This window comes from Zophobas morio, unplaced genomic scaffold, assembly GCF_036711695.1.
Source record: "Zophobas morio isolate AGI-343-1 ecotype UQ-CSIRO unplaced genomic scaffold, CSIRO_AGI_Zmor_V1 ptg000011l, whole genome shotgun sequence".
In the NCBI taxonomy this organism is placed as follows: Eukaryota; Metazoa; Arthropoda; class Insecta; order Coleoptera; family Tenebrionidae; genus Zophobas; species Zophobas morio.
This window is the reverse complement of record NW_026972116.1, coordinates 8,307,002-8,331,824: the sequence shown is the minus strand read 5'-3', so window position 1 is coordinate 8,331,824 and position 24,823 is coordinate 8,307,002. Positions and strand designations below refer to the sequence as shown.

At 32.7% G+C, this 24,823-nt stretch overlaps 2 protein-coding genes across 3 annotated transcripts in view; both read right to left on the bottom strand.

The window, feature by feature from the left end:
• Window positions 1-21: 21 nt before the first annotated feature.
• Window positions 22-16,016, bottom strand: LOC135126840 (ras-related protein Rab-11A). The gene is made up of 4 exons (XM_064053017.1): window positions 15,704-16,016; window positions 15,257-15,378; window positions 911-1,432; window positions 22-859 (listed from the first exon to the last, which is right to left on the bottom strand). Exons 1-3 carry the CDS (start codon window positions 15,741-15,743, stop codon window positions 947-949), a joined length of 648 nt encoding a protein of 215 aa, XP_063909087.1. The 5' UTR covers window positions 15,744-16,016; the 3' UTR covers window positions 22-859; window positions 911-946.
• Window positions 16,017-16,104: 88 nt separating this feature from the next.
• Window positions 16,105-24,823, bottom strand: part of LOC135126835 (serine/threonine-protein kinase Warts) — a 35,869-nt gene continuing 27,150 nt past the window's right edge. For both annotated transcript variants that reach the window (XM_064053008.1, XM_064053007.1), the window contains 3 exons: window positions 24,643-24,821; window positions 24,320-24,591; window positions 16,105-17,836 (listed from right to left, as the gene is read on the bottom strand). In XM_064053008.1, the coding sequence (XP_063909078.1) occupies window positions 17,408-17,836; window positions 24,320-24,591; window positions 24,643-24,821 (880 nt within the window). In that variant the 3' untranslated portion in view covers window positions 16,105-17,407. The remainder of the gene's footprint in view (window positions 17,837-24,319; window positions 24,592-24,642; window positions 24,822-24,823) is intronic.

The window sequence follows — 24,823 nt, the reverse complement described above, 5'->3', positions numbered from 1 at the left end:
TTACAAGGGTAAAAATAGTCATGAATTACAGAAATTTTATTTAAAAACTAAATGTATAATAAATTTTGAATAAGCTTATGTTACATACAAAGACCGTTATCTTGTTTGTTCTTACATGTGTACAGTTGAAATATCTATTTACCATTATCTATTACTATGACATGACATAACAAAAACAAAATGTAATTTGCATTTGGAGCTCTATAACTTCACTTCTGAGACTATCATGCTTCGATCTGAGTAAATTACATAACAGCGTCTTATCAAAATACTGAGAACAAAATATAAAAAAATAAACTTGGAATGACCGTCTTAATTTCCTCTGATTCTGAAGAAGATAGTCAAACATATTTATCGACTCTACAAACGACGAAGGGGCTGGCCAATACTTACCAAATCAACAGTCAAATTCAGTGTTTAACGGTTATTATATTCAGTTAAATTTTTAATTATAAATAACAGAGCACATTTACAATATTTGAAACATAAAACCAAGACTTATTGTTTTAATATCTAGCAAGAGACACAGATATTCATAACTTAGTTCTGTACCTGAATTGATAAAACTATTGTTAAATATGATCACATGCTTTAAAGCATATATATTATTAAAGATAAATAAACATTTTCATTACTTAAATACCTACAGTTATATTTTTTTATATAGAAAAAATTTACTGAAAATTATAATAGTATACAAAAACTGTAACAGCTTCTAAGTGCGCAGCAAACAGATGTGGAGGCTCCACGCTAAGTCACAATATGTTAGCATTAGGACATTCAGATTTATGTAAATAATAACAAAACACAAATAGCCACAGGTGGGTGGTACAGAGGCTTCACTACATGATGCAGAAATCTGTAAATCGACCGTTAAAACAACCAATAAAAACTTCTTGCTCCCCCTCACCTGTGTTTGGGCTAGTGTATTGCTACAGTGCGTACACTACTGACAGCACTGTTTGCGCACACCATCCGAGTTCATCGTTGGTTTTACGTCTATAGGTTCCACGTTTTGTGGCCGGATCGTGTCACCTTCAGGTGGGTCTCTGATCTGTTTCTGTGATACGATTCTATAGATTTCTGTGAGTATATTCTGGAAAGCCAAGTCGACATTGGTGGAATCAAGAGCTGATGTTTCTATGAAGGAAAGGCCGTTTCTTTCAGCGAACGCTTTCGCTTCTTCTGTTAGGACGGCGCGCAGATGCCTCAAATCGGACTTATTGCCAACCAACATAATTACGATGTTCTGATCTGCATGGTCTCGGAGTTCGCGCAACCAACGTTCCACGTTCTCGTACGTCAAATGTTTGGCGATGTCGTACACCAACAACGCTCCTACTGCTCCTCTGTAATACGCTGCTGTGATGGCGCGGTATCTTTCCTGACCCGCCGTGTCCCAAATTTGTGCCTTTATTGTTTTGCCATCCACCTGTAATATATAAATATTTAGTTACTTCGACATTTATATGATGATCGTAGTTGCAATGGTTCTTAGGTGTCTTAGTAATAGGAGTATGAGGTCACAAAACATGATAACAATAATTGCATTGCTTGGAAAAATACAACAGTAATAAATGAACGTCTAAAATGGAGTTTACATGCACACATTTTGCATAGTTGAGTGATTTTGGCATGGTCTAATTTGTGGAGGCCACGTAATTTCGTTCTAATTATTCGGCTGTTTACTATTCTATTTTAAAAGTACGATTACGGGAAATGTTTGAACATGTTGGTGAATTTTCCAGTTCAATCAATGCAATTCATCTCCCGCTTTCTCCAATTGTTTACAATTCTAGGAAATCATATCCATCTCATCATATCATAGCTTTTTGACATTTTCATTAGTATTACTAAAGCAATGAGCTGCTTCACTTTGAAAGTTTAATTTACCACAATAAAGATATGTGTAATACAATACAATTCAATGGTATAGTTAGAATAAAGAAAGTGGCGCGAGCTCAATTCGTGGTGTAACCAGCCACGTCGAAATGGTGGGAGATGTAAAATCATATTCTTTCAATACCTCAAAGCATATGTTTAAAGATTTATTTACTAATTTTTTAAGATACTGTGTTACATTTTCTGGAGGAAGACAAACAAAATTCTGTTAACGTTGTTTAACACAATATTAGTGTCTTATAAAAAAAAATTACAAAAGTCCAATTTCTCGTATTATTAAATTCGATTCAGCAAATTTTATTTTTTATGATAAGATAACCCAAATATGTTAAAAAATAGTTATTTGCATCACAAGGCCAGAAACTAGGCCTTTGCGAATACGAATGAATTTGTAGGGAATAAAATATTCGTTATTTCCTACAAATTCATAAACGCATGTTCTGGGCGAGTGATACACAAGATTTGTGTACCAATTTTTTATAAAATTAAATTATTATCGAATATATTGCTTTTGACGGTACATAAATATGGAAATGTAACTATTGTTACGAAATAAACCCATACGCCGCCCCGGTACGACGCCTATGGGTTCTAAGCATGTACGTCGCCGATGATTCATTGTCGGTGACGGCGCCCGGAGAAGAGCCTGGAAGCGGAAGTTGCGAATGGGTGCTCTGCGTTTTCAGAAGGACCACGTTTACCTGTTAGAGAGTATCGAAAACCAGTGATGTGGGTTGGAGGTACAAACACTTTTCAAGTTTTTAATTTTTAAGAGGGAAAAAATACATCAATTTTTGGCATTAATAACAACCCTGTGCTCTCAGTATTTGTGGAAAATGAGATAAATCATTTTTTATTCAATGAACAAAATAATTTGCTCTATTCTTTAATTTTTTTGAAACATTTAATACGAACAATTCTAAAAAATTGGTCTAAAGAGTTTAGACAGTACTTCCCTCGCTGTCGGAAACGTGACGACTGCATGCCTATTATGTTTTTTTTTCGCAGTGGATTTCAAAGAATTCGGTTTTGTAGTTCCTGATTAAATCAATAAAATATATTTACGCATTCATTAATTTTTTTGAGTCACTCTGTATATGCAAATCCAAAAAATATAAATGGAGTGATAAATGACAAGTACAGACTCATCATATTTTGTACATTTTAGATATGATTTATTCGGCAAACTTTCGAGCTGACGTCATCAAGTTTTTGGAGGGGATAAGCAAATATATTTTGACTAGACATTTATTATGCTCTTTATGACCTTAAAACATCTGCAAGATTTCAGAGCATTCGGTTTTGTAGTTCCTGATTAAATCAATAAAATATATTTACGCATTCATTAATTTTTTTGAGTCACCCTGTATATGCAAATCCAAAAAATATGAATGGAGTGATAAATTACAAGTACAGACTCATCATATTTTTACAGTTTAGATAGGATTTATTCGGCAAACTTTCGAGCTGACGTCATCAATTTTTTGGAGGGGATAAGCAAATATATTTTGACTAAACATTTATTATGCTCTTTAGAACCTTAAAACATCTGCAAGATTTCAAAGCATTCGGTTTTGTAGTTTCTGAGTAAATCAGTAAAATAAATTTACGCATTCATTAATTTTTTTGAGTCACCCTGTATATGCAAATCCAAAAAATATGAATGGAGTGATAGATCACAAGTACAGACTCATCATATTTTGTACATTTTAGATATGATTTATTCCACAAACTTTTGAGCTGACGTCATCAAGTTTTTGGAGGGGATAAGCAAATATTTTTTGACTAAAGATTTATGATGCTCTTTATAGCCTTAAAACATCTGCAACATTTCAAAGCATTCTGGTTAGCAGATTAAAAATTAAATTTAAAAATGTTGTTTTATCATTTTGATTTTTTTTCCAAAAATCTGGACGTTTCGGGTGAAAAGTCGATTCGGAGTTGTAAACTACATGTGTAGGACTATGTTATTTTATACAATTGAAAACCCATTTACTATGTACAATTTTGAAGTGACGTCATCGCATTAGTGGTGGGGATGATTAGATAAATTTTGGTTAGCGTTTTACCATCTACATGATATTCTTAATATGAGTACAAAATTTCACAACAATCGGTCGAGTACTTTCGGAGATTATCTGTCTAATAAAAATCCGGGACAACAGACGGACAGACGGACGGACAGATGGACAGACGGACGGACAGACGGACAGACGGACGGACAGACGGACAGACGGACAGACGGACGGACGGACGGACAGACGGACAGACGGACAGACAGACGGAAATGGGAGACCTATTTCTTCGTCTTCTAGGGGTCATGAAAGATCGAGAAAACGTAAAAGTAGAGAGTCGGCCGACGGACTCGATTACAATACTTCCTTTGCTTACGCTCGGGAAGTAAAAACTGATCCAAAATTATTTAGACAGAATTTCTCTTGTCCCTAAAACTCAACCAATGCATGTCAGTGTATTTTTGAAATGAGTATTTAGTAATTTTTGGCGAGGACAAACGTTTTTAATTTTATGAAGTGGCATTATCAACATTTTTTGTCCAAAAAATTTAAGGAGAAATTAGAGCAACAGATTTTGAAAAACAGAAAAAAAGGAGATGTCGGGGATCCAAGCCCCTTCAGAATAACAGAATAATAAAACCACAATGAAAAAATAAATTTAATCGAAGTATTTAGTCACGAAAATATTAGTGTATCTATGACCAAAGTTCCAAAAAAGTTCGTTTTGCAGATTGGAAGGCAAATTGTCTAATCTCATTCTATAAATTTTAATTCTTTGTGGTAAGCCGTATCCATAAAATAAAAAATAACCGCACATTATCAAACCGCAGATAAAAATTTTTAAGTGAGATATATCCCATATACAAATATTATATATGGTTCCCAGTCTACCTCTTTCGGTTAACATCTCTACTACTTTGAAAAGACTGAAATTTGAAACAAAACGAATATAACTACTTTTATATACGTACTCGTGTATACAGAGCAAGTCACTGAGCGCGAGCTCCTCGATATCTTATTAATTATTATTAGAAATCGAAGACGGAACTTGTACGCTTCTTTGAGGACCGTACTCTAAAATTACTTTCAACTGTTCTTAAAGCATAACGCACAACTTGTTATTTCAAATGCAATACCTCACATATTTTTATACATTCTACAGAACCTCAGCTTATTTTTAAAATTCCGATGCAACGTCGCCACGTTATTCCAATTGTCGTGAATTTTTGTAGCAATGCAATAGTTCACAAAAAACATTGTAATAACGTCGTGATAACGATAAATATTATTACGCTTACGATAACTTTAAAACGACACATAGACGGAAACGGAAGATCTATTTTTTCATGCTCTACGAATCATGAAATGTCAAGAAAACATGAAAATAGCCATTCGCCGAATGGATTTTATTACAAACAAAAATGCAATGGAGGTAAACCTAGCAGAGAAAGAGTCCTTTATTGTTGAGATGGATTTGAAAATTAACAAAATTTTTGGTAAGCAAAAACAACAGACCTCGTTGCTTTCGTGAAATCAAGTTCCTACCTGGAACAAAACAAGAACATTTTTATTACATTAAAGAATTTCATTGATAATGTTAAAAACTATTTGGACGATGTTTAGTATGGAATGATGAAAATGAAATTCCTTTAATTTTCATACAAGAAAACTAAATTTAACCGTTAATGACCCCAATGATCTCCAAACTGTATACGAAGCGTGGGTCAGGTTAGGGAAAACGTCGGAAATTATTACCATCATCCTTGATGGATGATTATGTGCTTGTTGATGCTCATATTATATTCGAATTTCTGTCTGACCAATTCGAAACCTACGTCTCAGACAAGCTGACAGTAGTGACGATAAATAATCAGACAGCGACTGTGTTTAATGTAATCTAGGTTAACCACCCATGGTTAAAGTTATCTCCTGAGTGTTAAAAGAAAAATGGAGATATTGAGTGATAAGATGAATGTTCGGGAAAAGAGATTTAATAAGAGAATGGACTATCTTAATACTTAAGATGTTTACTCAGTTACGCTATATTCCGAGTCGCTGTTCCAAGCAATCGAGATGAATGGAGGGCGTCACAGGCCGGTTGATTACTCTCAACAGACTTCGTGCGAGAATTTTAGTGTATCTTCAAACAAACGACAATACAACATACATTAATTTTAACAATTTCAATAAAATTGAGACATTTTTTGAAAAATAGTATGAAAAAACATCAATACCGGTCACAAATAACATAACTTAGGGCTACAATTTCCCATTATTCTCAAATACACAATATGTTTCATTTAAATGTAAGCCAAATATGTATGTTTTTTTTTAACAGAATACCCTACTACATAACTAAATGGTGTCCCACATGCATAATATTTATGAGAAAAGTGAATTAAATATTGAATATTCTTATATTCCTTCCTCTTTATGGGATTGACCCACATCCTGACCTATGCAGTCCTCTTTTAGTTCGCGTTTACACCGCCAATAATACCAACCATCCAAAATTTTTGTGGTCGAATTTAATCCAATGTACAGCGCAAATGTTGAAAGCGCCATCTCATCGCACATTACTAAACAACATCATATTGAGGTTATGACAATGTTTGTGTTGTTTTCTGTGTTATAGATTGGTTTGCATTTAATAGTAATTAACTCACTTAGCTTACGCTCAGGAAATAAAAATGAATACAAGGAAAAAAAAAATATCAAAATACAATATTTTTTCTTACTTATTGTTCTAGGAGCACCACTGCTTGTTGACAATATATAAGATTAAGAAATTAATATTAAAAAAATTGGTTGAAAGTTATTTCGACAGAACTTTCCTAGCTTCTGAAATCCAGTCCAACAAATACTGCTTCTCTGAAAAACTATAAAATTTGATTTTGCGGAATTTTACTTTTTCGTGATTAAAAATAATATAGAAGGTACTAGTCACACTGTAAGAAAAAAAGGTTTCACGTTCTTAAAAAAGACACTTGGGGTCCCCGAGAAGGTTTCGCATTCTTTAAAAAAGGATAGTTGGGACCTCAGAGAAGGGTTCACATTAAAAAAAAAGACAGTTGGGGCCCTCGAGGTTTCACATTAAAAAAAAAGACATTTGGGCCCCCCGAGAAGGTTTTACATTTTTTTTTTAAAAAGATAATTGGGAGCCCCGAGAAGGCTTCACATTCTAAAAAAAAATATTTGGCGTTCCCGAGAAGGTTTTACATTTCTAAGAAAGACAATTGGGACACCAAAGATGGTTTTATATTTTTACAGAAGACAGTTGGGACCCTCGAGGTTTCACATAAAAAAGACACCTTTTCGAGAAAGTGGGGTAATTTCATCAATAAAAAATTTGTTATGACGTCATAAACATAAATGATACACAATGCGGGTAAAAAAAAACAAAAAAACACGAAAGGCCAACTTTGGAATCGAACGCGCGATGTCCGGTCCGCATTTACATCAAATAAATATAGAATTCTTTGAAATGACGTCATCAAATTGTTGGTGGGGATGATTAGCAAACTTTTGGTTATCATTCAACTATCTACATGATATTTCTAATATACATACAAAATTTGACAACAATCGATCCAGCAGTTTCGGAGATTACGTGCCTAATAAAAATGGAAACAGACACCAGACAGACAGACGGACGGAAATGGGAGACTACTTTTTTCGTTAGGGGTCATAAAACGTCGAGAAAATATAAAAGTGGTCATTTGTCCGATGGACTCGATTACTCGACGAGCTTAGCTTACGCTCGGGAAGTAAAAATGTATTTTCAACACATTTTACGCAAGAGTTTATACATAATTTACACCTCCGTAAGCATCATCAATCTATCAACACTGTGAACGTCAATTTGTCAATTTTAAACACTACTAAGTATGCTCAAGCCTTTTTCGATGTACGCATGAGATACTATAGAATCAATAATTTTATTAAATTTAATTAAAAACTTCATACGTTATAAAATTATTTGTACAACTTTTGATTAAAAATCTTTCTGTATAAAGTCCAGCAAAAAATAAATGCAAACGCGGTCAATTATTTTATGAAGCGTATTTAGTACTTTAGACCGCAACCTACAATAAAACCATTACGCATTAGGAATGCATTTACTAGAGAACAAATACGGTCCTGGAGATTTTACAGCGGCAATACTCATAATTGGAGTCATTTGCACTTATCTTTTGCTGGACTTTAACAAAACTGTTCAGATAGAACAAATCATAATATTTGTTTTGCTCGTGTTAATTGGTTTCTCATTTTGAGCGACTACGATTTCAGACAAGTGACGCCGCTATTATAAAATACTGGGCAAGTTTTTGTACCAAGTTTTAATTAATAACACTCGTTTTCGTTATCTAGCTGCCAAGACTTCCTCACCAATGTAATACTTAGACAATATATCTTAAGTTTCTAATTTTCTAGGGCATACTTGTAGCAAGTTGTTATGTTATTACACTGTTGCAACTGCTAAAGAGCTTTAAAGCTTAACTCAATTTTCATAAGTATTGTTTACAAAATGTTCCCTTTAATAAATGGTGTTAACTACAACTGCATGCATATTTTTGACTGTTGTAAAAAATTGTTTTTAAAAGCAAGTTTGTTACGTTTCTAAATAATTTTTTTGCGGTTTTAAAGTAAGCTGGTCAATCAGTTACAATTAAACTTTGTATGGAACAGGTGGTGGTTACTTTAGTTACACTAGTGATAATAACAACGGTCAAGGGGTCAAGCAAAATTACAGAACCAAACTGGACAAAAATAAAACATATTTTTTAATACGTTCAATGAGATGATTATGTGTATTTAATATTTAATTACTTATCAGTGAAAAATTTGGGTTCAAACAATTTGTTTACGCTTTCTATTACTTGCTGACAAACTTCTAATAAAAGCATGAATATAAAAAAGTCATTTCCTGCACACGAAATCGAAATGGTTCTTTGATGACTAATTGTACACTTGGTTTATCTTGTTCTGAGTAACACGTTTTCAAGTTTCCAAATTAATAGATTAAAATGATTAAATCATCGGCTTTCTTAAATCAAACTTTGGACGTTTCCCCAATATTTGTATTAAAGTAGCATGCAATAATGACCGTAAGCGGAAAAAGAATAATTCAAAAACAAACAAATTCTTGTATAATTGCTGAATTTGGCACTAACTTAATGGTACGTTAACACGAAACAATTGACATTCAGTGGAAATATAGTAAACAAATATCTACAACTTCAATTCAATTGTTGAATAAATTAGCTGCCCATGTCAAAACAATGGTCAACAAAGAAACACAAATTTTGCAACTTTATACCCAACACTTTTTACATACACTTATGTGCCTTAAAATTAAGTCTAGTACGTCAAGATTTAATCACTGGGCATAGAACAAATATAATGTAAATTTACTCCAAAGTTTCTATTAAAATCATTTGCGAACAAATAGTATCTTTAAGTAACACCATTTAAGATAAGTCGGTGCCTGTTTAGAGGAGGCGTGCCAGCCAAATACAACAAAGAGGTGCTATTTAACTTTGGGATGGTGTCATCAATTTGTATCTAATAAGCTGTACTGTGGGTTGATGAGGGTAGTGAAGGTGTTAAAGTCGTAAAATAACTATACTTTTGGAGCGAATATACTGTGTACCCAAACATGTATAGTAGTGTTCTACAAATAAAATACTTTAGAACGTAAATTACATTATTAACTTATTAAAAAATCACTAATTTGTAAATCATGATTTCGACGTTAACTGGAGATTCCTTAATGACTATCGTTGTTTTCTAATTAAAATAAATCTCCGTAACCTCTTTAATTGTATTTCAAAAATTGGTATTCAATTCATCAATACAAACAAAAACAGGAACTTGTCTAGGCAACTCTCATATTAAATTTGCTCAAAATTGCTTTAGTATTGACGGAAACATTTAGTAATTTAATAATAATAAATTGACGATTTCCTTACATAACGGTTGATAATTAAATGAACGACAATGCACTAGAGAACTGGTTACCGCACGCCAAGATGGGAAACACCACGGCAAATTGTATTCAATTCTCTAAATACCTGTCTGTATTATAAATGTTTCAACTTCTAATATCAACGTACAGTGTTGCTACTGCTTCAGGTTGTAAAAAACTTCGGATAATTTAGACTCACGGGAACTTTTAAGATTGACGAATCCACAGGATTTTTTTTACTACCGAAACAAAGACGCATAATCGGTCGCAAGACATTTTGTTGAGAATTTCTGTTTTCTCTCAAGCAAAAAATTAACGGGTATGCACTCTATTATTTTGTCTTAAACGTCATCTAATTTAGCGTGCAGAATAATATATTTTGTCGTGTGAATAATTCCCACTTTTTCTGTATGTTCTTGGCAACAAGAAAAAATACGGATCTATTGTTATGTTCGCATTTAGTTGTTAACATATAGCTACTCGTAAAATCCATATAAAAATACAAACTAAATAATACGTAACTATTTTCAACTCAATTTTCGGTCATTTTTTGCACACCTTGTAAAATGCATCACTCACCGTTGGTAATAAATCACAACTCCCACATGCTTTAGCTTACAAAATCATTCGCTGTGACTAATTTATGTCATTTGGGTTTCAAGTTCCACTGTCTTTTAACAATCTTGTTCCGTTCTATAAGACAGTCACTGAGTTATTAGAAGTTATCACATAAGTAATAAATCATGTGTCTTAAATAGGATGCAATACCCAATCTATTTTATTATACACTGGAACTATTAAATCAACCCGGTAGGCACTTATATCCTCGTATTCAGTGATAATAATTTTCTCCTTCAACTTCGTGAATACTTTTGTCCTAATTAAAAACCCATCGGATTCATCTTTCACTCTTTAAAATAGCATTGACGATAACTACAGACAACCTTTCTCATAAAGTCAATTAATTGCCTTCACCTGAAATTAAAATACATGGTTATCGGGAAAAGTAAAATAATTACTTTTATTTTTTGCACAAACGTGGGAAACAAAAAATGATGATCGTGAAGACTTCACGACTTGAATTCCTAGCATTACTGACATTCGACATTTTCAGCTGATGTCTGTGGGATTGCGTGTTTGTATTAGGACAATTCAAAAATAATTCACTTATGATGCATGATTGTTGCTACACGATGCTTTCTATTTCTTGCTCTCTTGAAATTAGAAAACGTTAGTCTTAGGTTTCCTAAAGAACGAATAAAATCATGTCTAATAGTTTTATTAATAGAACAAGCGCATACATAGGAAATGATATTATAAATTCGTTTAATAAACTGGAAATACATTTTCTAAGGTTTCGTGACTCACTTTCACGAAACACTTATCTTGCAAAATTTTTATTTTTACATTACGTGGATTTTTCGTGAAAAGGGTGCACATTAACAAAATTTACATTTTATCTATTGAACGACATATACAACGTCCTCATTTAAATTTTACATACGTCAAGTGTGTGCAATAGCAATAATTTCTACGTCAGGTACATTTTTAGTATATTTTTAAGGTTACTTAAAACAACTAAATCATCATGTGTTTTTTTATTTGTAAATGCTTGAAAATGAAATTTTAAAGCTACTAAAAATCTTGTTTGTTCGTGCAATACTAAGACTTGTGATTCGTTTTTGTTTGGTACATGTTTCTTAATTATAAAACTAAGGAGAATAATTACTTAACTAAAGCAAAACGCATACTTCTGAGCCTACAGCCAAGAATATATTGTGTGTTCCATTGAGCGTCATAGAATGTATTATAAATTTACAAAACGCATCTATTCAACTTTTTGTCAGTTCTAATAAATATTTAGTACATAACTCAATTTTATTTAAACAATAAATTTCAAGCTCCGTAGCTCAATTTTAGAATCAAATAGGCTGTTTCATAATTTAGAAAAATTAGTAAATATGGATATATGTATTTACAAAGAGATTCGAATGTAGTACATAAAAACATTAAGATTAATTGGATTAATATGTGCAATATTATCATAGATCATTAGCACAATACACCAAATCATATGTAAGGATAAACATATAAACAATGATCAAATAATAATTAATTCATTCCCCATATAAGACATAACAAATAGTTTTAGACTTCTTCCATTCGTTGTAGGGTACATGATTCAAATTTGAAAAGCAATCCCAACAAAATTACAAATGAAGGTCTAAGATTTACAAATTTGCAAGCGAATTGTCATTCAGGTTTTTAGAAAGATGTAACTTTTTATCAAATTTGAAAAATAACGACAAAGGTTATCACAACACCATATGGAATACTTTTTCAAAATTGGGTGGTTGATCAGCTTATTCCTACTTTGAACAAATTCCAACGAACATATGGGGTGGTAATGGACAATGCGCTATACCATTCGAAGTAATTCAACAAGCCATCCACACTTTCTAGCAGAAAAAGTCAAATGTTGGGTAGTCACACAGTTGAATTCTATAAAATTTTTCGAAAAAACAATTGTGAAATTTTAAACAACCTTTCACAACTGATCGAAAAAAACGATTTTTGATAGACGGGACATTACGGGAAAGTCAATACAAGTCTATTGAAACGGTAAAACAAGCGTATAACCTTTCGGTCTTTATCCAAAAATAAAGTCGCGAATTTATGCCTAGAAGCTCTTTTCAAATGTACTCCAGAGATATGGCAAAACTTTAGCAAACTTTGCACAAAACTTATTTCGACGGATTGGAGAAACACATGGGAAATCTGTCGTTTGAGAACATTCACGATTTACTAATTAAAACAACGTTGTAGATCAGAATTTTAGAAAATGATGATAATGACGGTTCAAATTTGTACAACGAAATCATGGATGCTGAAGAATGAAGTAGAATTAAATTAAATTATTAGTAAGAGAAAATAACTAAAACTCTTAACATTTAAATGCATTTTGCCAGAGGATAGTCGTTTTTTCAAAATTACAGTACAACAGGTTAAGATTTCTTTTTAGACAGTAGATTTACCATCCGGAAAAGATCTTAGGGTTGCATAACACCCATGAAAAAAAATTACATGATTCTTGCGAAAATACACTTGAAAATTATGATACTGAACTATTAATTAGTCCTATTGGGACAATCAACTGAATTTTTTGCAACTGAAATACACCTTATCACAACTTTCCAGCAGTGTGCGTTCCATTCATGATTAGTTATTACATTCGTTCTTTAGCTAAAAAATAATTTCTAAGTTTTATATAAATATTCAATAAATTTCCAAGTTCTTAATTTTTAATTAATTAGTTTAATAACAATGTTCATAATCTTAAATTGGTGACAACCCAAATCAACATAAAGTTACTAGATTTCCATGGCTGGCTGCGATCTAAAAAGGTCGTAAATGCATTACATACAGGGATATTTACTTAAATATCTAATAGGTATGTCAGAATCAGTACGTTGCTAAGTTGTTGTCGTGAAATATTTGTCATATGTTACATTTCAAAATTTAATAATCACTTTTATTAACCGATTAGATAAAAACTCATAAGAATACACATTAAAAATTAATTTCCGATAAAACCCATAACGAATAATGTTACGGAATTTCGCCAAACAATACCACCAATAAAAATAAAGCATCGTTATATTTAGCAATTAATTACGTTTTACTGTCTACTTTAAATTAGGTACGATAAATATTTTGCCAAACACCAATTATACACATTTTATTTTCACCTGTAACATACCAGAATCGTTTAAAACAATCTAAACAATTAATATTAGTATTCTTTGAACGTAAAAGTACCGATTTCAAGCGTCAGAGTTCATTTATGCGGCAAAAACTTGTCACATTAATTTAACGTATAATTTACAATAGCTATAACTTTGTACTAAATTATTCGTAAAAAGCAACAAATAATGTTCACCTTCATGTTCGAAATGTCTATAATAAATTCTTTATTAACAACCTAAAACAAACTTTGCGTTTCATTCAATTAATGTCATATTAAATTCACGTCTGGTTGCATGAACCTACAATTTATTTGCATCATGCACCATGCCAGTGCCCAATCTAATTTCGAAAATAAACTGTGTTTATATAAAGGGTGTTTCACTTCACTTGATAAACAAATTACACAATAACAAATTTACAAAACAAAGTCTATTTATTAACATCATGAAGATGTTTATTGTGCTTTCAAATATAAAGACTTGTTTTTAACTTTTTTGGAACGATTATTCTCTTCAATACACAACCGCAAAATTTACAATAAGCCACGTAACAAAATTTTCGAGGAACACGGTTAAAGAATGTCTTTTCAGTAATGGAATGTTATGTAAAGTCGTTATTGTTGTCCAAAAAAAGATCATTTCAACCCGATTCCTACAGTTAACATTGTTTTAACCGTTGCTGGAAAACTTTGCTAGAAAATTTTACGTAACCTATTGAAAATGAAACTGAAGGGTTGCCTTTGAACTATTTAATATGTCCTTAGATAAATTAGTATCGTAATTTTTACCGTTCAGTTGACATCAATCCAGCTTTAACATCAAACTTTAGAAAGAGAATAAATAAATCGAATAACTTAACAGTGATGATACACTCTTAAACTATGACCTCATAAAAAACCAATGATGGATCAGTTGCAGTAAAAATTAAATTGATATGCCAGCATTAAGCAAGAATGCAACGTATGAATATATATGAATCAATATTATTAATAGAAATAATTTTAACATTCTTTCAACAATTTGCACAATGATAACCTAATTTACTCATTACTTCAAATGTTTTTAAAAGGTTCGAAGATTCGTCAAGAATATCGTTCAATCTTCATTATTTTTATACCCCTTGACACGTGGAAGCAAAATTTAAAGGTTGGTAGTTGTTTTCCTGCTTTTTGGTGCAGTGCAGAACATCTTGATGTTGTCTTTCTCTTAAAGATAGTAACAACCTACTTAATATTAATTCTTTTAAAAGCCCCAATGCAAATTAGGTGAACGACATTTTAACGTAAGTGATACACACATGCATGACATGATGGCAAAACCTAACTTTCACAGCTACTAGGTCAACACTGACAGAACAGTGCATTACAGATAATGGATATCTATCTTTAGCCAGCTGATTGTGACGTTGTTAGTAGGATACGCGTCAAAATGAATGAGAAAAATTGAGGAATAAAAATTTGACCAAACTGGTTTGTTTTGTTTTTGACCTCACTCATTGTGCTTGTGTCAAATTCAATCAACAGATTTTTTAAATAAATTGAAGCATCACTATATTTGGAATATGATGCATAATGAAGTACTAATGACTTCTTGCAATTTCAGCGACTATGAATCATAAAACTCACCTGCATGCTTCGAGTCGCAAATTCCACACCTATTGTTGATTTTGATTCCAAATTAAATTCATTCCTAGTAAATCGAGACAATAGATTGCTTTTTCCTACCCCCGAATCTCCAATAAGGACAACTGTAAATAGAACATAACGCAAATAGAGGTCTTTCGAAAATTTTCGATGTTATCTGTGTATGACAAAGCTTAAATCTAGCCAAAAACATTGATTATTCTAATTGATACGTTTCGTGACTAATTCATGAGAGTGTGGGATTAGCGAGGGGGCTAAGGGCTCAATTTAAATCGCCCTAATTGATTCCTTGACGTTTTCGTTTTGATTCAAAAGTTGACCTCTGACACTGCTGACTTGTCACACACGAAAATACGTCAAGTGTCAATTACCTCCAAGGTCCACAACGTCAAAATTTGAAGACAAAGGCCAAGAAAAGGCCCTTCTTACCTTTGAACAAATAATCGTATTCGTCGTCTTTCGTGCTCATTTTCTATTCTTTCAGCTGATCCTTCTACACCCTCCCAAAATATACCAAAATAAAAACACACAGGCGATTAGTGCATATCACAAATATACCGTTATTTACACCCACTGTTTATATCACAGACACATTTCATCCGATAAGTTTTAGTTGCGATCGGGATGTTTTATATAAATTTTGGTAATATCTTTTTGATTTTATAACGAACAAAATGGCGACCAACTCTTCTTTTATTGTTCACGGATTAGAACGCCCCTTCGAACTGTCAGATTCTCGTTTGTTTGCGCATGCGTCTGAAATGCCACATTATCAATCAGAGACGAGTCAATCAGTGGCGTGCGGGCAGGGGTGCAATCACAAGGCCGAATGTTTCCAAAAATATATAATTATTTACACACATTTACACTATGTAGGCACTCACATTATAATTTCCTAAGTGCATACGATTTTTGCTATTTGCTTGTGTAATTAAGGAACAACGTTATGACCTATAAACAACATTTAAATCAATAATATATTTAAAACGATAAAAAAATTCCAATAGACTAGAAAAATTATATACTAAATTAATCCATACTTAAGCTAGGAGGGTGTTACAAATTAATTTTAGAATGAGGGAAAATGTAATAAATATTTACCTAAGCATTAAGTTATGAGCGTATCGTTAAAACTAATTGTAACACAGCTTTTTTTTTCTTGAGAAACAAATTAAACATAATGCTCTTACAAAACTATTTTGATTTACTGCAAGATTATTTTATAACGCATTCTTTTTAGTAAAAAGGCAGTGCTTGTTAATTTCCTTGCTCTCCTCAAGTGCTTCACATTGCCATCTAACACTCTACTTGTCAATAATCCCGCAACTGGAAGTTAGTATCTTTAGACCAATTACAAGTGCAATAATCCTTACACTTCGTTGTTATAATTATATTTACAAATTCCTAGAGTATTGTACATAATATACAAATTGCATTAATAATTTATTGTTGCATACAACTGACTATCCATAAAAATATTTCAAAAACACAACACAGAGAAATTGTTTGCAAGGCTCTTTTTTACCTTCAAACTATAAGCGAACACTGGGATCACCCCATGGAGTGCGAACAATGTCAGATACATACATTATATGAATATTTTATAAACTATAAATGCAGTTTGTAACAAACATTCCAACATGTTTGAAATAATTTTACAGACATTCAGTAGATATCACATTTAACGTACGAATAAAAATTAGCACCATCTTTTTAATTTTTAATAATTTATATGCTATACACGTTTTTATTCAAATAAATGAATCTTCAATTGTACTATCAATTCCTTTCGGTTCTCACCAAACATTGAACAATTTGAGCATATAAGGCATTCTCCATTTAGAACAAGGCAGCTATTTGAAGGCTTTGGTTGCAAACAAGCGTCGCTTTCGTTATGTCACATTTTCCACAAAAACATGACGTACCGAAACCGGCACTAAACCATCGATAAATAAGGCCTCTAGACAGTCCTTATTTAAACTAACCAGATACAACGTGAGAGCAAAACATAAAACGCAAATTTCTTGCTTAAAATCTTGCATACAAATTCCGATTGGCAAGAGCAAAAATCTGCGATACTCCATGTTCAGAGGGTCCACCTCCGAACATTTCCAAGAAAATTATGTATAAACTTCACACATACACGGACCCTTGATTGTCATTATCGTCTAAGTTGATTTTATTGAAGGCAGGACCACCTCCGTCGTCGAAAAATCTCCTGAACGTGAATTCGAAAAAGCCGTGGAACGGCTTCGAACTGTCTGTCAGTTCGTCAGAAGTACCAGAATCGATCGATGCCGAATTTCTCAATTTGTCCGGATCGATCGGGTCGAAATTTGACGTATCTGTTGGATATTCTATGCGAGGTATATGCGGGGCAGGCTGACGACGTAAACCTTTTTCAAAGTCTATGTCTTTGAAGAACGGATGTGATTTCACTTCACTAGCATTTTTACCTAACCGTTTGTCCGCACTACAACACAGTTTTAATATCAAGTCAGTGCTTTCCTTCGAAAGGTTTGCTTGCTTTGGTATCTGCAATGTCGTCTCCCAGTTGATCACCTGAAAAAAAAAGAATGATTTCAGAAATTATTTTGGGACACTAATATTAATCAGATTTAGTACCAGTAGCTTAATAAAAGCGTGTATTAGCGATATAGTAACAATATAATACAAATAAGTGAAGAACTACTTGCTTAATTGTTTGCTTTTATATTTAACAAATTAAAAAATATCAAATTATGTAACAAAAAAAATCAGTAAAAACCACAGCAGCCGCAGTTGATATCGTAAACGTGGTCTTCACTTCCGCCGAAACTGAATAGTGGTATTGTAAGGTTTTTTATCATGTTTTTAAAATTGTAAATTCTATAGCAGTTTTGAAGTTACGTAGTCGTTCAGTTAATTTGTTTATTATTTTATTAAATATTAATCAATAAACCAATAGTTTTATGGAAAAAAGCTAAATTATTTACCCAGAACTTCTCTCGGAAGCTTTTCAATGGTGCACACAAATAAGGTGTAAAATTGAAGTCACAGCATACTTTTATTTTTATCCTAGTTTACGCTCGTAGCGCCTATTTGACGATTTCCAATGTTGGACAGATTCAAATGTATCCTTGAAAATACATAAAAAAAATGGTAGAAGTTGATTTCGACAGAAGTTCGGCTTCCCTCTCTGGCTGTCACCTGTTGGTAATTTTATTCAACGAGTAATTTTCGGAACTACTGGGAAGATTGTTGAGAAATTTTAGATTTATTTTAAGAATATTGTAAAGTGCTCACCAAAAGTGTCCGCTCATCCCCACCAAAAATGTGATGACGTCATCTCAAAATTTTACTAAATAAATTGTACTCATAATGTGCAAAATCGTATATTTCTGTACTTGTTGTATTTATTCATTTTTAACCTCGCTCTTGTAAGTTTTTGAAAAAGAAAAAAAAAAAAAAATTAAAATTATTTAACAAAATTTTACAATTTATTTTAGAAACTGCACCACTGATTACTTTGAAATTTTGTAAACACTTTTTGGTTGTCATTAAGTTGATAAATTAATCAGAATTTACTGTTCATCCATTCCAAAAACCTAACGACGTCACTAAAAATTTTCCAAAGTAAATTTCATTTGACATATTAATTAATAATTAATTGGACTACTGAACTATTAACTAACTGAAATAATTCATTAATTTTAAATTATCATATTAATTTAAATAATCCACTACAATGTAGTTGTTAGATTTACTAATTATTATGGTTGATGCGTTGCTGACGTGAGTTTAGAATTAATATTGTTACGTTTGGCGGATGAATAAAATTCGGCATAGGTTAAAACTCAACAATTTATTTCTTAATAACTCGTATTTACACAACTAACTATTGCAGCCATTATATGCAGAAATTATTCCGGTGAATTTCACTCGACGCTCTTGACTCAACTAGCCGAATCCTGCTCTTCCCGACGGTGGCCTCTATTTAAACCTATGCGTGTCTCTCGATGGATCCAGAACGCCGCATCGAGAGTTTTCTCGGCCCGCAATCGAGACTTCCGGTAAGCCGCTCCAGACTTGCCTTTGTGGAAAGCCGCGTCGACACCGTCAGCAATGATGACAACGCCGTGCGTACGTCTAGAAAGCTCTCGACGACCATAGGCGTCGTACCGGGGCGGCGTAAGGGTGTATTTCGTAACAATATTTTTAAGCATTCCTATAACCTGTCCCCCTAATAATTTTGTAGCCTGGAATGAAGCAATTTTTCCGATGCAAAATTTCAGAAATTACATGAATGCTTCCTGGGATATACTTAGATAAGATAAATTGACTGATAAATTTATTTTTTGAAGTATATTCAATCTATAATTAGTTCTACAAAAACCTGGTAAATTATTTACACAGAACTATTCGCATTATGAAGCACAATACTAACAGTGATTAATGATTATGACGTTAAAAAATAATATTTGTCGATCTTACGCAGTTAGTTAACGTCATCGTCATCAGTTAACAGTAATACTTACTAATTAATTAGTAATTACAATTATAATTCGTGTTCAAACATTTTTTGGAAAATTTGATGGTCCTTGCAGAGATAATTAATTAGCGTAGCTTAAAAAAAGTTACAATTGTTATCAGTTGGTTCTGTTATCACGTTAATTCTATAGTTTCCAAAGCGGAACATTAGTCACTTTGGTGCTGGGACATTTATGTTTGCAAGCAATTTAACATGAAATGAATCCTTGTTAAAAGTGAGAGAAAGCTATCCGTATATTAATTAGTCCTACATAATTGAGTATGGTACAGCTCCATTATCAGGAAGCTGAGCTGGGTTTACTGCGAAATATGGTTTCAGTTAAAGAGTAATAACTATGTTGTGTTTCCATCTAAATGAATAAAAATACGTCGAACGGTTATGGCTTGATTTGCAAAGAAACGTCTAGATTTGTTAAAAAAATCTGTATAATTATTTACAGTTTCCTCGCTTCCGAAATATAAAAAAAAAAAACATGTTAGTACACCCTTTCTTAAGAAAATAATTTAATTCTTTTTTGAGATGTCATACATTTTTTGGTGGGAGTTCACATACGAATCGGTTTATAAAAAGGGAATTAAAGTTAATTCGCGATTAATTTTTAATTGAAGTCCGTTCCTAGACACCGTGCATGTTTTAACCAATCACGGGCGCATATTCTACATTTTAATCCTGTGTTAAATTAAATGAACATTAAATATTTAATTCGCTTTCTATAAACCGGCCCTGTAAAGTGAGTCAATTGAATATTAATTATATCATAAACTATTTCGTAATTTCACGAAGATTAGGTAAACTTGTTTTTGAGATAATAAATTGATTCATATAACCATATAACACAAGCGTAATTTTCAGTAAATATTTATTTAATAATATCTGTTGATGATTTGTTCATGTTGTTTGTTCTAGAGGTCATGTAACGTCTAGAAAACATGAAAGTAGCCATTAGTCGGATAGACCCTAGTACGATACTTCCTTAGCCAACACTCGGGAAATAAAAATTGTTTTCTGCAGCTTCCTTGGAAAACTTTTGTATGCTTTTACTTAGAATCATTAAAAATACAAAAAAGAAAATAACACGCTCGTACTTAGCTCATTAAGTGACTACAATGAAATTTCTTAGGAAGCGATGACACTATTCTGCATGTTATTGTGAGGATATACACAGAGCTCCTTTCGCAAGGGAAGCACTGAAAATAACACTTTTAATAAAAAATCTCTTGCAGCTATAAATATTACATTTTAAAAGTTTAATTACTAAATTTCTCCAGTGATGGCAATTTTCTAGATTACTAAAGGTACTTTAATTGAACCTAAATCGACTAGATCTGTTATTAGTTTTAAAAAGTCTAGTAAATTACCTGTGCTTGCATTAGACAAGGACAGTATGGGAATAGAAATTTATTTAACGTATGTTTGGTACTAATGTTAAAAAATTTGCAGCCCAATGACAAGAACACAAAATCAACATAATGGCAAGAAAAAATATCTGCTGTTAAAAAACCGGACAAGTAAGGACATAAATATATTTCTATTTGAAAAATTTACTAGATGCGACACATGTAAGATCAAGTAACATTAGTTGATTAAGGTAATTAAATATACATTATTTTTCAGAGTGTGGCAAATTCCCCATGAACATGAACACTAGACAGGAAAAGGCGAAGTAAGGAAAATGCAACACGATTAAAAAAATGTCAACTGTTCTTTGATTTTTTTTTTTCAATTGTACGAAAATTTCAGGAAAATGGGGTGAGCCGTTATTGATTTGACTAATAAAATGAATTACCTCACTCATTAATATTTCTTCACCCTGTATTAGCAAGAACTCTAAAAAATATCAATGTTTGGATAAGCCACAAGAATAGAGTTCTAAAATTTTGCATATGGTAGATAAGATTTATTCGGTGAAATTTTGAGATGATGTTATCAGTTATTATTTTTTTTTAATTGAGAAAAAAACCGTGTTTACCAGCACGGATTTTATGCAATATGATAATCTTAAAATGTTTGCAAGATTTCACACCATTCGTTTTGAAGTTTTAAAGTTAAATTGTAAAAAGATTTTACAATTTTGATTTTCATCCATGAATCTGAATATCTACTACACTCGTAGGAGTATGTTCATTTATAAAATTTAAGTAACATTTTTGATGCACAATTATGAAGTGACGTCATCACATTGTTGGTGGGGATGATTAGAAACACGTTGGTTTGCGTTTCACCATCCACTCGATTTTTCTAAAATAGATTTAAAAAAATGACAACAGTCAGTCCAGTAGTTTCGGAAATTATTATCTGTCTAATAAAATGTAATACAGACAGCAGACAACAGATAGGCAGGCGGAAACGGGCGGACTATTATTTCATACTCTAACATGTTTTTAACTTTTCACGTACGTAAAGTAAAATTAATCAATTACGATATATTTACATCGTTTATATCGAGGAAAGTAAGCGGCTTAAACACGTTTAAGATCAATATAAACGCAACCAGATTGAAATGAATCGGCTTAAACGCTGTAGTCCAGCCAAAATTCTAGTCGGATTGGGCTCAAGGAAGCCGATTACCTAAATGCAAAAACGATATAAACACTTTAGATTGAACACGCACAGTAGAATATTGTAATTAGCCTAACTTCAGGCGGCTAGATACAGTATTAATAGTAAATATACATGAAGTTATAGCAGTATCTGACAAAGATACCATCTCACCATCTTTGTCGATGTATTCTCACTTCTAATGCGGCAATTAGGACGCTCTTTACCGATATAAACAGAAAAGGGTAAAAACTGGCTTGCTTCAGTTAAGCGACTTATACGTAAGCGGCTTAATAGAGTACGATATGACATAAACGTAGTAATTACAACAAAATCATTTTATAGTTATTAACGCGCTTGAGTTTCAAACTTTCAACTTTCAAAACGTTTAGGTTAATATCTGGGGATTAGCTTCTCTCACGAAAATTTAGGGGTCAATAGCACTCTATCGTCACGGCCTACCCTGTAGGGAAATCGGTGTGATGACAAACATAAACACTATACGGGATGAATCACTAAGTGCGTGGTCCTCGATATCTCATTACTTATTAGAGATAGAAAATAAGTCAAAAATCAAAGTTGCTCGGTTCCTTGAGGACTCTCTTTTCAAATATCGATATTTAAGTTTTTTCAAATAGAACATATTTTGTTACTGTATCTTGCTCTATTTTTTGGTCTCATTCTTCTAATATGTCTCTTAAAAAAGTAAAAAATTGCAGTAACAAAAAACACTAAAATATCGATATCTGAAAAATGTAGATTTCAAAAATAACCCTGCTGCAATTTTTTGCGAACCCTTCCACTGCTAAAAAATTCAAGATAATTGGATTAATGCGGCAACGTCGCATTTTACCCTCTTAGGAAAGGAATTTCGAAAAATCCGACCTTATTCCTTGTGTACATCATAAAGGGAACCTCTGTGCAAAATTTCAGCGCTCTAGGTCCAAGGATTTGGAAGCGCGTTGACGAGTCAGTGAGTGACTGAGTGGTCAGGACTCTTCTGTTTACATTGATTGATAATGAAGACCACGTTTAATTGCTGTTAAATGGCATACAAAGGAAGCGTTGTAGAAGTGTTAATTATTTTTAAATGTGACAGATTTTTTTTAATTGTACTTTAATTAGCAAGTAGAACCATCAACTTACATAGTTTCTATATCGAATTAGTAGAAGCATTATACTCCGTTTACCGAACAGATGGAGTTGTAAAAGTGCGTGACCTTTTAAAACGCTAATGTTATTGGTCGAGGGATGTTAGCAATTGAATTCGGCACGACTGTTTTCCGCTTAGATCAACAGAGGTTTTCCTCTTATTTGTATCTTGGTATAGTCATGCGTACTTTTAGTTTCCCCTCACTTTTCGTGTATTTTGTTTTAATCGTTTATTTGATGTTTCCTGTAATTGACTCTTATACTATAAGCAAAGTGAGTCGACATTATATAAATTCAATGATACAGAGTGAGACAAAATCGCGCAGGCGAAGTCAGATTCAGAAGTTAAAATTAACCAATGAATTTCCGGCTGCATTCTGTCAACTTCAAAAGTAGTTTGTTATCACAGGCATTGGCTCTGCTCGGATACTATTTTCACCGTGGTTTTGAAAATGCATGCGCAACGAAAAATCACTATGGAAGTTTTAGGATCTTACAGGAAAAGGGTCAATTCCGTCTTTTTAAAAACTCTTACTTTGTTCTATCACAATCAATTATTTTAGATTAGTAATGCCTGATTGTTATTTTTAAATTTTAATAAGGTATTTTTAACATTCGGCATTCCCTATGGTCCAAAAAAACTTCAACTGTCATTTTTATATTAACGTAAACTTGGATACTCACTTTGTATGTATGTGGAGCGCAAGTACTTCATCTGTTAGGTAAAAGGAGTACAACACTTTTTTTAAGTCACATATAATATAAAAAGTATACCACGTTGCAAATAAGTTCTTTTATAGTTTACAATATTTTAAAAATCTTACCTTGTGTTGTGTCTCTGCGGGAGTATTTGCGAGGAACGGAGGTTGCCCCACCAACATTTCATACAGGATAACTCCGACACTCCACCAATCACAGACGTGCGTGTATCCTATACGTTGCAACACTTCAGGTGCTATGTAATTCGGCGTGCCTACCAGCGAATGTGCCAAACATCTATGTTCTCTGCGTCTTCTCCTTTCCAACGGTTTCATGCACTTACACTCTTCACCCCAATCTTCAATAGGATCCATAGAATCCTGTCTGTTGTGGTCGCCTTTAACAAACAAGTGAATAAAAGAATAAGTCGTTTATATGGCAAAAATACCATTCGGTTGGTAATATTTTGAATTATGAGTCCATCTAAATCCTGTACATAAACCAAAATCTGTCAACTTGATGTGACCTTCCTTATCAATTAAAATATTGTCAGGCTTGATGTCACGATGGATGAAACCCATCTTGTGAACGCTTTCAACGGCACAAGTAAGTTCGGCAATGTAAAATCT

What these genes read in the sequence shown, in the direction of transcription:
- LOC135126840 (XM_064053017.1), bottom strand. Translation starts at nt 15,743, where the DNA reads ATGAGCACGAAAGACGACGAATACGATTATTTGTTCAAAG. An exon ending in ATACGATTATTTGTTCAAAG is followed by an intron (nt 15,379 to 15,703) that starts GTAAGAAGGGCC and finishes TTCTATTTACAG; the next exon opens with TTGTCCTTATTGGAGATTCG. An exon ending in TTGCGACTCGAAGCATGCAG is followed by an intron (nt 1,433 to 15,256) that starts GTGAGTTTTATG and finishes TATATATTACAG; the next exon opens with GTGGATGGCAAAACAATAAA.